The sequence below is a fragment of the Panthera leo genome, chromosome A3 (genome assembly GCF_018350215.1).
Source record: "Panthera leo isolate Ple1 chromosome A3, P.leo_Ple1_pat1.1, whole genome shotgun sequence".
In the NCBI taxonomy this organism is placed as follows: Eukaryota; Metazoa; Chordata; class Mammalia; order Carnivora; family Felidae; genus Panthera; species Panthera leo.
The window spans coordinates 23,654,759-23,670,033 of NC_056681.1; the positions used below are offsets into that span (position 1 = coordinate 23,654,759).

The 15,275-nt window shown below is 52.3% G+C and overlaps 1 protein-coding gene across 10 annotated transcripts in view; it reads right to left on the reverse strand.

Moving 5' to 3' along the window:
• The window catches only part of CEP250 (centrosomal protein 250), an 84,379-nt gene that overhangs the window by 6,098 nt on the left and 63,006 nt on the right, over nt 1-15,275 (reverse strand). For all 10 annotated transcript variants that reach the window (XM_042931120.1, XM_042931124.1, XM_042931123.1 and 7 more), the window contains 10 exons: nt 14,397-14,564; nt 13,864-13,998; nt 12,117-12,260; nt 11,101-11,234; nt 9,175-9,313; nt 7,860-8,199; nt 6,512-6,633; nt 5,449-5,569; nt 4,286-4,407; nt 1,191-3,800 (listed from right to left, as the gene is read on the reverse strand). In XM_042931120.1, the coding sequence (XP_042787054.1) occupies nt 1,191-3,800; nt 4,286-4,407; nt 5,449-5,569; nt 6,512-6,633; nt 7,860-8,199; nt 9,175-9,313; nt 11,101-11,234; nt 12,117-12,260; nt 13,864-13,998; nt 14,397-14,564 (4,035 nt within the window). The remainder of the gene's footprint in view (nt 1-1,190; nt 3,801-4,285; nt 4,408-5,448; nt 5,570-6,511; nt 6,634-7,859; nt 8,200-9,174; nt 9,314-11,100; nt 11,235-12,116; nt 12,261-13,863; nt 13,999-14,396; nt 14,565-15,275) is intronic.

Genomic DNA, 15,275 nt, shown 5'->3' on the forward strand with positions numbered 1-15,275 from the left:
TGGGTTGCTCTTGGCAAAAGAGATAATGCTTCTCTATGGCCAAGTCAACCTTGCTCTCCTGACTGCTTACTCTGTACAGGGCTGGTGCTCAGTGCTGGGGGTGTGAAGGGGACAAAGACATGGCCCCTGACCTTGAGGTTGAATGCTATACCCTAAGGTCCACTTCTCTCACTCAACATTCCACCTAGACTAGTGCACTTATCCCTAACTGTGGAGGACCTTGAGTCTCTGTCTCCAGTCTCATCCTTCAACCTCAGATCACTTTATAGACCTGCCCACTGGACATCACCCCATGCATGTCCCACAGGCACCTCACTTCACTGCCATTCCATAGCGTTCCTGAAACCTGCCTCTGAGCAGAGATCTGGGGGTTTGGTTTCCTTCTTCCCATTCTTCACTCCCCTGTCTCTTAGTCAACTGCCAGAAGTCCCATGAGCCCCTAGGTCCACCCTCATGTCACCATCCACCCTTACTATCTTAGGCCATCATCTGTCTCCGGACTTGGATGACAGCCTCCTCATTGGTCTCCTTAGATTTGTTGCTCCACATGGCAGCCTGAACGATTCTCTGAACTGTACATCGGATTGTGTCCTATACACACACACACACACACACACACACACACCTCATCCGCGCCAAACACTTCATCCAAGTTCCGCTGGTCACCCAGGTCCTTAACATAACTTAGAAGCATGGAACGAGGGGCCCCTGTCACCTTGTCTTCTGTTGCCAACTGTCCCTCTGTGTCCCAGTCAGCCTGAAGTCCCTGCACAGATACTCCACACCCTCCTTCCTCTTTCTTCTTCCCCAAAAAGCTCCTCCCCCAACCTGTGCTTGGCTAATTCCTTACTGGTCCCTTCAGATCTAATCTTAAACCCCACTTTTACTGGGAAGCCTTTCAGGAAAGCTTTCCACTAGGGAAAGGCTGAGTGTCCCTCTAGTGTGCTCAGAGCATACTAAACTTCTCTAATGAGGCACTAAATATAACTAGACATTGCATTCTAATTGCTTATCTTCTAGACTCAGGGCAGGAACTCTGGGTGGCTTATTCTCTCCATATCCCCCCAGACCAGCACGATAATCTGGATCCCACTTAGGTCTCTTGCACCCTGAGGTGCCCCAAGCCCAGGGTGCCAGACAGCCCCCCTGGGCTCAGTCAGACCGGCCGTTACTGCCGGGGAGGAACTCACCTGCAACCTCTGGCGTTCTGAGTCCCGCTCCAGAACAGAGGCTTGTAGGAGCATGGCCACCTCCTGCAGATTGCTGACGCTAGCCTTGCTCTGGGCCAGGGACAGTGCCAAATCCTGGGCCTTCTCCCTCCACTCAATCTCCCTGGCCTCTGTCTGCCTCAGGGCTGCCTGGAGTCGCTCCAGCTCTTGCTGAAGCCGGGGCCCTAAAGCATCAAATTGTGTAGAGGGCTCCTGCGCTGGGGAGGCTGTGTGGCTGTGCGGTGAGTCCTCCAGATTCTTCCTTTGCTGGGCCTCCCTCAGCCCCAGAATCTCCTCTTCCTTTTGGGCTAGAGTCAGCTGCAATTCCCTTAGGCTTTCCCGGAGGCCCCTCATCTCTTCCTCTTCTCTCTCCCGCCCTGCACCTTGCTTCCCTTGATCTTCTCGGTCCCTCTGGGCCAGAGACTGCTCTAGCAGCTGCCCCTGTCTCTTCTGATGACTCAGCTCATCATCCCTCTGGGCAAGCGCCCGCTGGAGCTGCTGCACAGCCTCCTGATGTCGGAGATCCCGGTCCCGGATCTCCCCTTCCCGCCTTCTCAGGGCCTCCTCCAGCTGCCGGGCTTGTGCCTGGCAGGAGTCCAGGGCAGCCTGCAAGGTGGCTGTGCTGGCCTCCAGGTTGCGGCTCAATTCTGCCTGGCCAAGGAGACGCTGCTCCTTCTCCTGCAGGGTAGCCTGAGCCTCGCTGAGGGCCTCCTGCAGAGCCTCAGCCCGGGCCCGGGCCGTCTCTTCCCGATGCTGGGAGGACCGGCCATCTGCTTGCACGGCCTCCAGCTCCCGGCTCCGTTCCTTGAGCATGGCCTCTGCCTGCAGCAGGCTGTCCTGCAGGCCCCGGATCTCTACCTCGTGCTCCTGTGCACGCTCCGCACACTGCTGCCGGAGCGTCAGCAGAGCCTCCTCCTGTTCCCGAGACTCAGCCCTGAGGTCCCCCAGCACCTCCTCCAGGGCCTGCACCCTCTGTCCCTCCACCACCAGCTCTTCCCGGAGCCTTCGCACATGCTCCTTGTGGTCCTCAAGCTCCCCCTGGCGCTCTTTCAGTGCTGCGTGGGCTTGCTCCAGGGCTCTCTGCAGCGTGCTTGCCTTTTCCTTCATGCTCTCCTCCTGTCCCTGCGCCTGCTGCTGCTGCTGCTGCAGGGCCTCGAGCTCCTGGTCCCTCTGAGCCAGGGCTCTCTGGGTCTCTTCCAGGTGACCCTGAAGTGACTGCTCTTTCAGCTGCCCCTGTTCCCTGGCTTCCTGCAGGTGCCGCTGCAGGACCACGATCTCCTGCTCCCGTTGGGTCAGGAGGAGGCTGGTCTCACCCACCTTCCTGTGTAGGCCCTGGAGCTGCTGCTCCAGATGGCCCTTGTGCTCCTTCAGTTCTTGGATACGTTCCTGCTGGCATTCCACCTCCTTCTCCTTATCACGCAGGATCAGTTTCATGTGCTCCAGGCTCCCGCGCTGTGCTTTACTCTGGCCCTTCCCTTCCTCTGCCCGCTCCTGCATCAGTGGCCTCTGGGAGGCCAGCTCCCGGCCCCGCTCTCTCAAGGATAGTTTGATCTGTCCCAGGTCCTCCTCTAGGATCTTGGTCTGCAGCGTCCTCTGATCCTCTAGGACCTGAATCCTCTCTCTCTGCAGCACCATGTCCTGGTCCCTCCTTTCAAGGTCCTGAGTCAGGTGCTCCTTCTGCCTCTGCAGCTCCTCGATCTGTTCTCGCTGGGACTGCAGCTCCTGGTCCTTGTCCTGGAGCTCTCTGGCCAGAAGGGTGCCGCGGCTCTCCAGCTCGTGGATCTGGCTGCTCTGTGCCTGCAGCTCCTGGCTCCTTTCCTCCAGGTCCAGTGTAAGGTGGGTCAGAGCCAGCCTCTGCACCTCCCTCTGGTCCTCCAGCTCCTCGATTGCCTTTTGCTGGCACTCCATTTTGTGGTGGTTTTCTTCTAGTTCCAGGGCCAGGCATTCCAGTGTAACCAGCTGCTTCTTCAGATCCTGAATCTGTCCCTTCTGGGACTCGATCACCTGGGCCTTCTTCTCAAGTTCGAGAAGCTGATGCTCCAAGATGTTCCTCTGTGTCTCTCGATCCTTCTCGAGCTCTTTGATCTGCTCCCTCTGCACAGCCAGCTTCTGTTCCCGCTCCTGGACGGCCATGGGCAGATGCTCTAAAACAGACCTGCACTTCTCCAGCTCCTGGATCTGTTCTTGTTGCACATCCACCTCTTGGTTCCTCTTCTTCAGGTCCAGAGATAGGACTTCCAAGGCGGCCTTTTGCATTTCCCGTTGTTTCTCCAGTTCCTGGATATTTCCCCGCAAAGTCTCTACCTCCCCTTCTCTTTCGGATAGGGTCTGGGCCAGGATAGCTAAATTCTCCTGCAGAGCCTTGTCATGGGCCACCTTCAGCTCACCCTGCTCCTGCAGAGCCTGGGCTCGCTCACGCGCGGTCTCCGCTTCCTCACTCTTGAGTTTCAGGGCCGAACGAGCATTTCTCAAGTCCTCCTCCAGGGCCCTGGCGGCACTGGCCTGAGCCCTGGCTTCTGCCACAGATGCCTGCAGCCTTTCCACCTGGGCCATCAGGTTCTCCTTGGCTGCCTGAAGTAGCTCTCGCTCATTCTAGAAAACAAGATGCAAAACCACCTTAGACTACACTTCCCCGACGCGGTCACCCCTGCACAGGCCCTTCCTCGCCTTACCTCTGCAGCACCAGCAATGTCAAGGAGTGACAAAAAGAACCTGTGCATTCCCCTTAAGCTGATACTGTAAACGATCATCCCTACCACATTCCAGGGCTCTGCTAGGCCCAGAGGGGAAAGCTAGAGGCAAATGAGCCATCTCAGACTCTGGTCCTTCAGGGCAAGGGACAAAAATTTCTACCTTAATTCGGAAAAACTCATTGGAGGAGGATTCACTGGGGCCTTAATAATGGCCCTCAGAGCCATAGAGACAGCCAGGGAAACACAGAGAGCCTTGCTCAAGGAAGTTGGGCACTACATATGGATGAGGTATGGCCACCGGCCAAGGTGAGTCTGGGGCTGCAGACCTGGCCCCCGAGGAGTAGCCCGAAAGAAATCCCCTACCCCAAACCAGGGCTGCCTCACCTGGGCCTCTATTCCCTGCAGCTCTGCTTGCCATAGACGGCTCTGTAATGATGCCACAGTCTCATGCAGTTCCGTCAGCTCACATTCAAGGGAGTTCTGTTTTCCTTCCCACCTGGATTTCTCTTTGGGAAGAGGGGAGGTGGTAGAGCGAGGCCCATGATTGAGGGTGGAGGAAAAGAGGGATAGAGGGGCAGATGGAAGGTGAGGCACAGAACCAAAGGGGGAGAAGGCCAAGAAGGAGAGAATTACATCCAGTTTCATAGAGACATCACCCATCTTCCAGCTGCTCCTGGTGGTCTAGGCTCCCTGCTGCTTCCGGACTCATGTCTGGATCTGCTGCCCAGTGCGAGCACTTGCCTGACTGCCCTCCCAATACACCTCATCCTGATCACACACAGCTCTCCACCCCTGGGCTCCCAACAGGGTGGAGCTCAATGATGTTGGAAATCGTCGCCGGTCTCCAGTTCTATGGTTTGGAGAGGTTGCTAGAAACTAGGCTCGCTCTGCTGGCTGTCCCCCATTTCTGCAAAAGATACCAGAACCCAGCTCTATGTGTGTGGCTCTCAGGAAGCCCTTTGCGGACACTTTCAAGACCCAGACTCCCTCCCTAAGTTGTCCTCTTCTCTTCTACAATGGAGCTTGGCCCTCGAGACCCTCCGTTTCCTTTCCTTTCCGAGTAGTCCCCACCCTTTCCAGCCCTTGGCTGTGGCAGGGGTACGTTCTCCCCAGATCGCCCCACTTCGCTGTCTCTCAAACAAGCCCATAATCCTTCTGTTGTCAAAGTTTAATAATTTTGAGGACACAGTTGGAGATGATAAAAATAAATAATATGGATAAATGGCAAAAGATACATAATTTTATAATGTTCTCAAATAGCCCTGGCCCTAGGTTGCCAGTTTTTAAACACAGACAGAGAAAGTGGAAGCCTAGCCAGGAACTCCTCTCAGTTCATCCAATCTGTCCCCCTGAATCCCTTCTTCTAGGATGGCCCACAAAGGCCAAACAAAGCAGAAAACTAGTTCACAGGGTCATCACTCCTTTGGAGATGTCTCTAGGTATCTTTTCTCACACTTGTTAGCGAGCAGTGAAGAGTGGCTGCCTGTTCTGGGCTTCTGGTGTTTCCTCTCTCTTCCCTCCAAATCTCCCTGCCTTGAGCTTCTCACCTTCCTGGTTCTGGGAGAGCTTTCTCTGCAGATGCTGTAATTCTGTGCAGACCTGACTTTTCTCTGCCTCGGTATCAGTAAGACGCTGTTCCAGCTTCTGGGCCTGCTCCCTCAGGTCATCCTGGGAAAGGAAGGGCGAAGCTGACCCCCAAGTGCCTCTTCTTCCACAAAGCTATCCCAGCCCCATACCCAAGCTGCCCCCTCCTTCCTCTCAGCCCTTGTGGGGTCTGCCACTGCGGATCTAGTCCCTGATAGCTCCTGGGAGTGACGACAGACTCTGCTCCAACTGGCTGGAGCCTAGAATCACCCTGTGACCCTCTGTGTGCCTTTTGAAATACAACTTGCTGATGTCTTAGCCTGGGGTCCCCTCTCCTTTCCCCAAACTCCTACTTCAAAGATCAGTTCAAGTGTCACTTCTTCCCTCCCTGTGTCCCTCTCCAAGCTGGAATGAACTGTCCCTTCCTCCCATTATCACCATTTGTATCTGTTATTGATCCGATCAATTCTATCAGTTCTATCTTAGAATGCAGTTTGCTTCCTTGGCCTCCTTGAGGGTGGAGAGTTGGTCGTTCTCCTTTCTGTACCATCAGCTCACAGTGGCTGGCATACTCACTTTTTATTGAATGATAGGGTCACCAAGGGGTGGAATTTACGGGACTTTTGGTTCAGTCTTAGGCCCACAATGTTCCTATAAATGGCAACCTCAAATTTCAGCAGTCCCCAATTTGTTGGGTTTTTCTTGGACATCTTGGCACCAAGAATAAATAATTCATGGCTGAGAGGAAAATGATACAAACAATATCCCTCATCTGCGCAGGCTTTTCAAGCTCACAGAGCCCACTCAAATCCCTCACTCACTTAATCCTCACACCCCTGGGGGGCAGACATGATTTGCCCCAGTTAACTAGTGAAGCCCAGGCCCAGGAAACCACATTCTGTGCTCGTGCTTGCCAGGCAGTAAGTGATGGAAGTGGAACTCATCGCAACTTGATCTGGGGAATAAAACAGTTCAAACCGAGTCTCGGGAGGGAAGAGTTCAAGGAAGAAGAGCAGAGAATCGTACCCGAGCCTGCTGGGTCTTCCACAGGTCTTGGTGAAGCTTGTGGAGGGCAGATGCCACTGCCTCAGCTGACAGAGCTGTCAGGAGGGGCCCTCTCTTAAAGAGAATCCTGGCTCCATTCTGGTCTGAAAAAATGAGGAAACACCTCCTGACTTGGCGGCACTGTGAAAGGAAACGGCCAAACCTCCCCTGGTACGGCCTTGGCCTTCCCCCATCCCTCCTTTCCCCCAAAGAACCCCTTCTGAGCAGTTCATTTATCATGCACTTTTTTTTAAGTTTATTTATTTTGAGAGAGAGAGAGAGAGAGAGCACGCGCACGTGTGCAAGTGGGGGAGGGGCAGAGAGGCGGGGAGAGAGAATTCCTGCTGAAAGAGGAAGAGACAGAGAGGTTTCTCCTACAAGTCAGCCCACAGCGCCATGCCGTGCTCAATCCCACTAACCGTGAGACCATGACCTGAGCCAAAGCCAAGAGTCAGATGCTTAACTGACTGAGACACGCAGGTGCTTACATCATCCACTTTCTGCATTCCTATGTGCCAGGAGCTATGGCAGGCACTAGATAATGCTAGCTATCATTTGTTAAGTAAGCATTTAGTAAATGCCTATTTTACTACATAATCTCATTAACTCCTTAGAAAAATCCCCAGAGGTATGTACTTTGAACATCCTCATTTTATTTCATTTTATTTTATAAGTTTGTTTATTTTGAGAGATAGAGTGTGAGCGGGGGAGGAGCAGAGAGAGGGAGGGAGACAGAATCCCAAGCAGGCTCTGCACAATCTCACGAACCATGAGATCATGACCAGAGCTGAAATCAACAGTCAGGTGCTCAACCAACTGAGCCACCCAGATGCCCCATCCTCATTTTAATGTTTGTTTATTTTTGAGAGAGAGGAAGACAGAGTGTGAGTGGGGGAGGGGCAGAAAGGGAGACACAGAATCCGAAGCAGGCTGCAGGCTCCCAGCTGTCAGCACAGAGCCCGATGTGAGGCTTGAACCCATGAATTGCAAGATCATGACCTGAGCCGAAGTCGGACACTTAACCGACTGAGCTACCCAGGCACTGTGACCTCATCCTCATTTTATTTATTTATTTATTTATTTATTTATTTATTTATTTATTTATTTATTATTTTTCCTCATCCTCATTTTAAAGTTTAAAGAAAATCAAGCCCAAAGGATAGGCGACTTGCCCAGGCACACATGTCTATCAAACGGCAGAGTGGTGATTCAAACTCTGATTGAACTAATTCCGGAGTCTGTGACCTTAGCCTTGCTGCAACATTGCCTAAGAAACCACATGCCCCTTCCTTATCCAGGGAGCCAGGCCTGAGTTCTTGGGTGGTCTTACCTGGCTCTGGGCCCCCGACGGAAGCAGAGTCCCCCCCGCCATGCAGCTCAGGCCTGTTCTCACAAGCAGACCCCAGGGCCTGCTGCAGGACAGAACAGAGGCTGGCCAGCTGGGCTTGTGCCTGCTGCCTGGGCTGCTGCTCTGCTGTCAGGGCCGCCAGCTGGTTCTCTGTGCTGCGCAGCCGGAGCTGGACTTGGGCCGCCTTGGTTTCCAGGGCCCACAAGGAAGCTCGCAGCTGCTGCTCTGTTACTCGAGATGCCTCCAGCTCCTCTAGCAGTTGTGCTTCCTGGGCCAGAAAGTCAGCCTCCTTTTCCTTCACCTCCTGCTTTAGTAATTCCACCTGCCAGGAAGGAAGTGTTGTCACTCTGAGCAGGGAGCGGACACCCTCTCGTCAGACCCTCCCGGCCTGACCCCACTCAATCCCTATGCACATCTTGATTGGCGCTGGGAGGCTCAGCTCCCCAGCAGGCAAGGAGAGCTCTGGAATGAGTGTTACCCTCGATCTGACCTGCATGTCCACCTACTGACTCCTGACCCACGGGCCTGGGCAACGCAAATGGGTTGTGGCCTGGTCCACCAGGCAGTGATGCCAGATCCCTGCTATGATCAGAGCTCTTCCTGAAACCCTGACACTGAGCCTAAATAAGACCAGTCACAATAATAATGGCTACCACTTATAGAGGGCTTACTGTGTTCCTGACACTTTATACATTCTTATAATAGTTAAGAATTATCATCCTTGTTTTATGGATGAAGAAACTGATGCTCACACAACCTGGAAGCAGTAGAGCTGGGAGCCAAATCCAGCACTAATGACCAGACCTGGTCCTTCTCTGCCCCAGTCTACCATCTAGCTCTTCCTGGCTCACCCTTCCCATCCCGGTTCTGGCTTTCCTTGGCATCCGAGGTCTGGGGTCCTGCAGTGAGCAGACCAAGTCCCAAAGTTTTCTTGCTGCTGCCTACTTGATCTGCATAATAACCTATTCCGCTGCTGTGTCTTGCCAGGCTGACCAAGCGCACTTAGACGTGGCCATGCTTGAACCGGGCCTGTGTGGCTCTGCTCCTTTGGGCGCCACGTTTTGGACTGTCAGATTCCTCACAGGGGCCATTCTCAACTCTGGGCCAGGTTCCCAAGCCCCCACCCTGCCCAGTTCTGACTTGCCTCTCCTGCCAGGGTGGCTGAAGTCCCAGCACACCCTGTAATATGGAAAAAGAGAACGGCCCTCTTTATGAGAGGATCCTAAACAGTCGCCCTCTCTACTCCAGGAGTGGGCTTCCACCAAGGAATGGGGCCCATCACCAGCGTGGGAAGTACCTGGGCGCTGAGCTCCTTCTGCCCTCCCTGGGCCTCCTGCAAGTCCTGGCGCAGGGAGCTCAGCTCTTGTTGTCGAACAGAGTCCGCTTCTTGTAAAACAAGGAGTCTCTGCTCCTTTTCCACCAGCGACTGAATCAGGCTAAAGAGAGGTCAGAGGTCTAAGGTCATTCTCTCAGGGAATGAAGAACTGACTGTGCTAAACACAGCATTCATAATTAGAGAGAAAAACTAACAATAATTATAGTGAAACAATAAAAGCTAGCATTTATTGAGCACCGACTGAGTATTCCTACATACTTCACGCATATGATACTTGCCTTCAGCTGCACAGTTTATTCTTCTCTGGTAGATTCCGGAAATACCTATGCAATACCTCAGATTCAACGTGTCCAATTCTGTCCATCCCCTCTGCACCTCCCACCTATGTCCAATCTATGATAACATATAATGGAGTCCAACTCCCTTAACGTCCCTTGAGCCCCTTCCCTCCTCTTCTCCACTACTCTACCCTGGTGCAGCCTTAGTATCTCTCACCCAGACAACCATACCCACCTCTTAAACTATCTTGCTGCCTATAGTTTCATCAACAAGAGGATCTGCTCTTTTTCAAACTTCTGCATCACTGAGACACGCTGCACTTCGCCTGAATGGCCGTATCTCACTCCTGATGTTTTCTGCCATCACTACCCCTTCTGATATGTCGTAAACTGGATCGTGTCCATTTCTCTGCTTAAAACCCTTCAGTGGTTTACTACTAAACCTAAAATAAAATGCAAACTTCTGGCCATGGCCCATAAGTCTTGAGTGACACAGACTTTCCAGGTCACACACCCTCTCGTCATTCACTGGGCTCTGGTCATACAGTGCTTCCAGAGTCCCCAACCAAATACCCCGAGTTCTGATCCACCTCCGGGCCATTGTGAGATTTCTACTCCCACCATAGAGCTCTCCCACTCCTTTGCATGGCTGGTTCCAGTTCATCTTCAGCGATCAGTTTGTTTGTTTGTTTGTTTATTTATTTATTTATTTATTTATTTATTGAGGGAGAGAGAGAGCACATGCACACATGTGCAAGCAGGGAAGGGGCAGAGCAAGAGAGAGAGAGAGAGAGAGAGAGAGAGAGAGAGAATCCCAACCAGGCTCCACACCCAACACACAGAGCCCAACATGGCTCGATCTCATAACCTGTGAGATCATGACCTGAGCTGAAATTGAGAGTCAGATGCCCAACTGACTGAGCCACCCAGGCGCCCCCTTGGTGATCAGTTTTAATACAACCTCTGGGGCACCTGGGTTATCAGTCAGTTAAACAACTCTTGGTTTTGGCTCGGGTCATGATCTCAGATTCATGAGTTCAAGCCCCGCATCGGGCTCTGTGCTGACGGCGCAAAGCCTGCTTGGGATTCTCTCTCTCTGCCCCTCCCCCCCTCACACTGTCTCTGTCTCTCTCAAAAATAAATAAATAAACATAAAAAACAAAATTAAAGGCAATCTCCTTGAGGAAGACCTTCCCTTCCCTAAAATCTTATCTAAAATATATATCCTCAACTCCCATTTCTACTTCAGCATCCTATTTCTTCCCTCCATACCAGGTAACATAATCTGCAATGATTTATCTGGGGGATTATTTTATTGATGTCTTCCCCCACAAAACTATAATTCTACTGGGGCAGGGACCATGCTGTCTTGTTTATCCCTGCATCCCCCACCCCTGGCACAGCATCTGGTATTCACACAAGCATATATATACTAAGTGAATGAAGTGTAAGCTTGAAGACAGGGACCACATCCTCTCCACATGGCTACCTGTATAGTCCAGGGCTGGAGACACAAGAGGCTAGGTTACCTGAGCAAAGAACTGTCCACCTCAACGTGACCACAGCAGCGAGACAGGCTAAAGCCCACTCCACAGCCCGTCAAGCCTACCTGGCTTTCTCGCTCTCCAGCTCCTTCTGGATTTGGCTATACTCCTGGGCCTCTCTCAGCTTCTCCTTAATCTCCTGCTCCACCAGCCTCTGGGAGTCATCCTTGGAAGCCAGCTGAGACTTCAAGTCCTCCACCTGGGATGATAAAGGCATGAGGACAAAGGGCGGGTGGCCAGCAGGAGGAGGCTTCTCACTCCGCCTGGGGCTCTGGGGTCCTTCAAGGTTTACCTTAGTTACTGGCCCATGTCCCATGCTCTGGGGCTTCTCCAACCCTTACACACTATTCTTACTGCCCCTCCCCCAGTACCGTTCAGCCTCACCCTCATCCCCTAGCCCCACACCTGCTGTATAAAGGCAGGTGCAAATTAAAATCTTGCCTGAATGTAACTACCCAAAGGCAAAGTGATGGGCAAGTGTATTGTGATTGTATTTTTAAAAAATAAACAGTCAGAACACCAGCTGATACAGGATTCTGAGAAGGAAAAGCAATCAGAGTAGGAAAAGCAACCTGGTATAAAAAACACCGTATCTCAGGGTGCCTGCGTGGCTCAGTCAGTTAAGCATCCGACTTTGGCCTAGGTCATGCTTTCAGGGTTCTCATGAGTTTGAGTCCAATATCAGGCTCTGTGCTGACAGCTCGGCCTGGAGCCTGCTTTGGATTCTGTGTCTCCCTCTCTCTCTCTCTGCCCCTCCTCTGTTCATGCTCTGTCTCTCTCTCTCTCTCTCTGTCTCTCAAAAATAAATAAACATTAAAAAGTTTTGGAAAAAAAATACTGGATCTCTGGGGAGGGTGGGAAGAACGATGGGCACCGGAGAAAATCTAAGTTCTGTGGTTAACACAGGGAGAGAGGACTATCCTGGGGCTCTGAGGACACATGTGCAGCTCTCAGCCCCCCTCTGTTTTCCCTCCTTCCCGAGCTCAGGCAGCAGGCCAGGGTTCCCCTTTCCTACTGGAGTCACGGGAGAGGCTGGCTACGCTGGGGAAGGGCTGCAGGGCTGGGAGACAGGAGGGGGCACCTGCTCCTGCAGGTCTGTCTTGGCCTGCAGCAGGGCCCTGCACTCTTCTCGGAGACCAGCAAGGTCACCCCTGTCCCGTTGGGCTGCCTGCTCCAGTTCCTGCCGAGCATCCCGGAGCTGGGTCTGCAGCAGCTCGGTGGTCTCCTGCAAAAAGAGAAGACCGTGGTGAGCAGAGGGAAACGATGGGGCCTGCGTCTTGAAACCCGTGTCACATTAACACTGGTTTTTCAACTGGGTTGGCAAAAGCTGAGGCAGGATGCCGCAATCCATGCTGTTTCCACAATGTCACCTCAACCCTCACCTCCCGTTCCCTCCCCTCCCCCACAAAGCCTGCTGGCTCACCCAGGCTTTCTTGGTCGGGGCCCCTCAGTTGGTAGCAGTCCCTCACCCAGACCATTGCAGTGGCCTCCTGTCACATATCCCTACTTCCACTTCAGGCCACCACCCCACATGTGAGCATGTGTGTGCGCACGCACACACACACACACACACACACACACACACACTTCTCCACTCAGCAGCTAAAGTATTTCTTAAAATATATATAATAAATCATGTCCTACTCTTCTTTTTAAATACCATCCAACAGTTTCCCACTGCCCTTAGAACAAATTCTAAGCTCCTACCATGGCTGACCAAGGGCTCCCGCTTACCTCTCCACTGGCCCCTGAATCTGTTGAGCTGGAGCCACAGGGCCTCCCTTCTGCCCTGGCCCTTCCCCGAGCCCTTTTCTGTCTGTGCCACAGCCCTTATGGTGGCTATTTCCTCTGCTTAAACAGTTCTTCAAATAGCTGGCTTCTCTCTTTTTTTAAAGGGCTTTACTGAGGACCACCTGGGTGGCTCAGTCGGTTAAGCGCCCAACTTTGCTCAGGTCATGATCTCACAGTCTGTGAGTTCGAGCCCCGCGTCGGGCTCTGTGCTGACAACTCGGAGCCTGGAGCGTGCTTCGGATTCTGTGTCTCCCTCTCTCTCTGACCCTCGCTTGCTCATGCTCTGTCTCTCTCTCTCTCTCAAAAATAAGTAAACGTTAAAAAAATTTAAAAAAATAAAGGACTTTACTAAGATATAGGTCATATACCGTACAATTCACCCATTTAAGCCTGCAATTTGATGGTTTTCAGTATATTCACAGAGTTGTACAACTATCACCACAATCCATTTTAGAACATTTTTATCATCCCAGAAAGCAAGACTGTACCCTCCCTAACCCCATCCCTACTTCCAACCACTCATCTGCTCTCTGACTCTGTACACTTGCTTATCCTGGACACTTCCTACAAATGGAATCATACACTGTGTGGCCTCTTGTGACTGGCTTCTTACATGAAGCACAATGCTTTCAGGATTCATCCCTACTGTTACATGTCATTGGCTCTTTCTAACCTTCATGTCTCAGCTCAAATGTCGCTTTCTCAGTGAACACCCCGACCACCTTGTGCAAAGTGGCCTCCTTTGACTCACTCTCAATGATTTCACCCTATCCATTTCCTTTACGGCACTTATCATAATCTGTAATTGTCTCCTTTATTCTGTGTCTGCTTGTTTTCATCCACTCTATGCGAGTGAATGTGAGCTCGTTGAGGGCAGGGACCGTGTCTGTCATTTCACTGCTGTGCTTCACCTTTATGTTTGTCATGTGACAGCACCTAGCCCAGGACCCGGTGCAAAGAGGCAACAGAGAACTGGCCAATGTTGAAGGAGCACATCAATACCGCCTTTCCTCTCTGCCCAGGACCACCCTCCATACCTGCTCCTTTAACTTCTGAACCTTCATGTCCTGCCTCAGCCGTTCCAGTTGTTGGCTGGCTTCTGCCAGCTCCTTCTGCGTCTGCAGCAGTGTCTCCAGGAGGGACACCCTCTCCGTCTCAGTTTCGAGCTGCATCTGTGGATAGGCAGGAGGGCAAGGGCTTGCTGCATCAGGGGTGACCATGCTCACCCTCTAGGCCACAGACACAGCCCAGCTGCTCAAGGGTTCTTCCAGAATGTGGGGTGGGGGCTGAGGGCCAAAGAAGATCTGGACCCACTGGTTAAGAACCAGGAAGTACAAAGATTGTCACTGGTTTGCAAGCTGACAGGATGTGGTGAACATCAGCCCTCCCTCAGGAAGTGTGGCATACTGTCGGCCCCACAGCTAATAGCGCCGGTCACCCCTTCTCACTAAGCAGCAAAGTGGGCATGTACGTCTCTTCTGGAAGCCCCCCTGCAGCAATACTCCTGGGAGTGGAAAAGGAAGTGGTCGGAGGTAGGGGGATCACAGCTCCCATCTCCCCAGCTTCCCACCTGGCAGAGGGCGCTCTCTGCCTCCGCCCTCTCTTCCTCCCTCTGTGTCCGGATGGCCTCGGTTTCTGCCTGCTGTTCCGTCAGCCTCATTTCCAGCTCCATTTTCTCCCTCTCTAGGCTCTCCAGAGCCTTTCCCAGTTCCTGCTGGTGCCGGGAGCGCTCTTTCTCCTGGTCGTGTGAAGGACTCACGGTTAGAACCCAGTGGGTAAGGACAGGAGGCAAAAGGAGGGCTGGAGCAGAGAAGGTCTCAGCTGGGTGTCCTTGGTACCTCTCTCAGCCTGTCTCCCCATCGACAAAGTGAGGTTGCTAACTCTTGGCTTATCTGTCTCACCAAATTTTATGAGAACCAAATAAGAGTTGTAAAAAATCAAATGATAAAATACCCAAGAAAGCATTTTCTAAAGTGCAATTGTCCCTAACATAGGTTACAGATATGTTATTTTCAAGCAACCACACCACTTATGGTTGACAGTTGTAACAATGAACTGAGTGGCAGATTGGTTCTCTGCTGCCCACTCTGCCCTGTCCAAGGTGGTAGAGTTAGCCTCCCAAAAAGTCAGGCTGAGCCTAGCTAGGATGTCTCCTGTTATACAAGGGCATGAGGACAGAGCATCCTGGTCCTGCCGGAGGTCAGCCAGTGACCAAAGCCTTCCCCAATCCCCCAGACTAACCCGGCACCCTCTCTTAGCTTCTCAGGATAGTTGGTGAAGGGCTCTAGAGCCAGGCTGCCTGGGTTACAGTCTTTATTTAATCCAACACCACTAGTGAGTGACCTGGGTTAATTTCAATCTAATCTCTGTTACTCAGTTTCCTCATCTATAAAAATGGGCATAACAATTTGGGTTGCTTTAAGGACTGAGATAAGTCACGTACAGCACT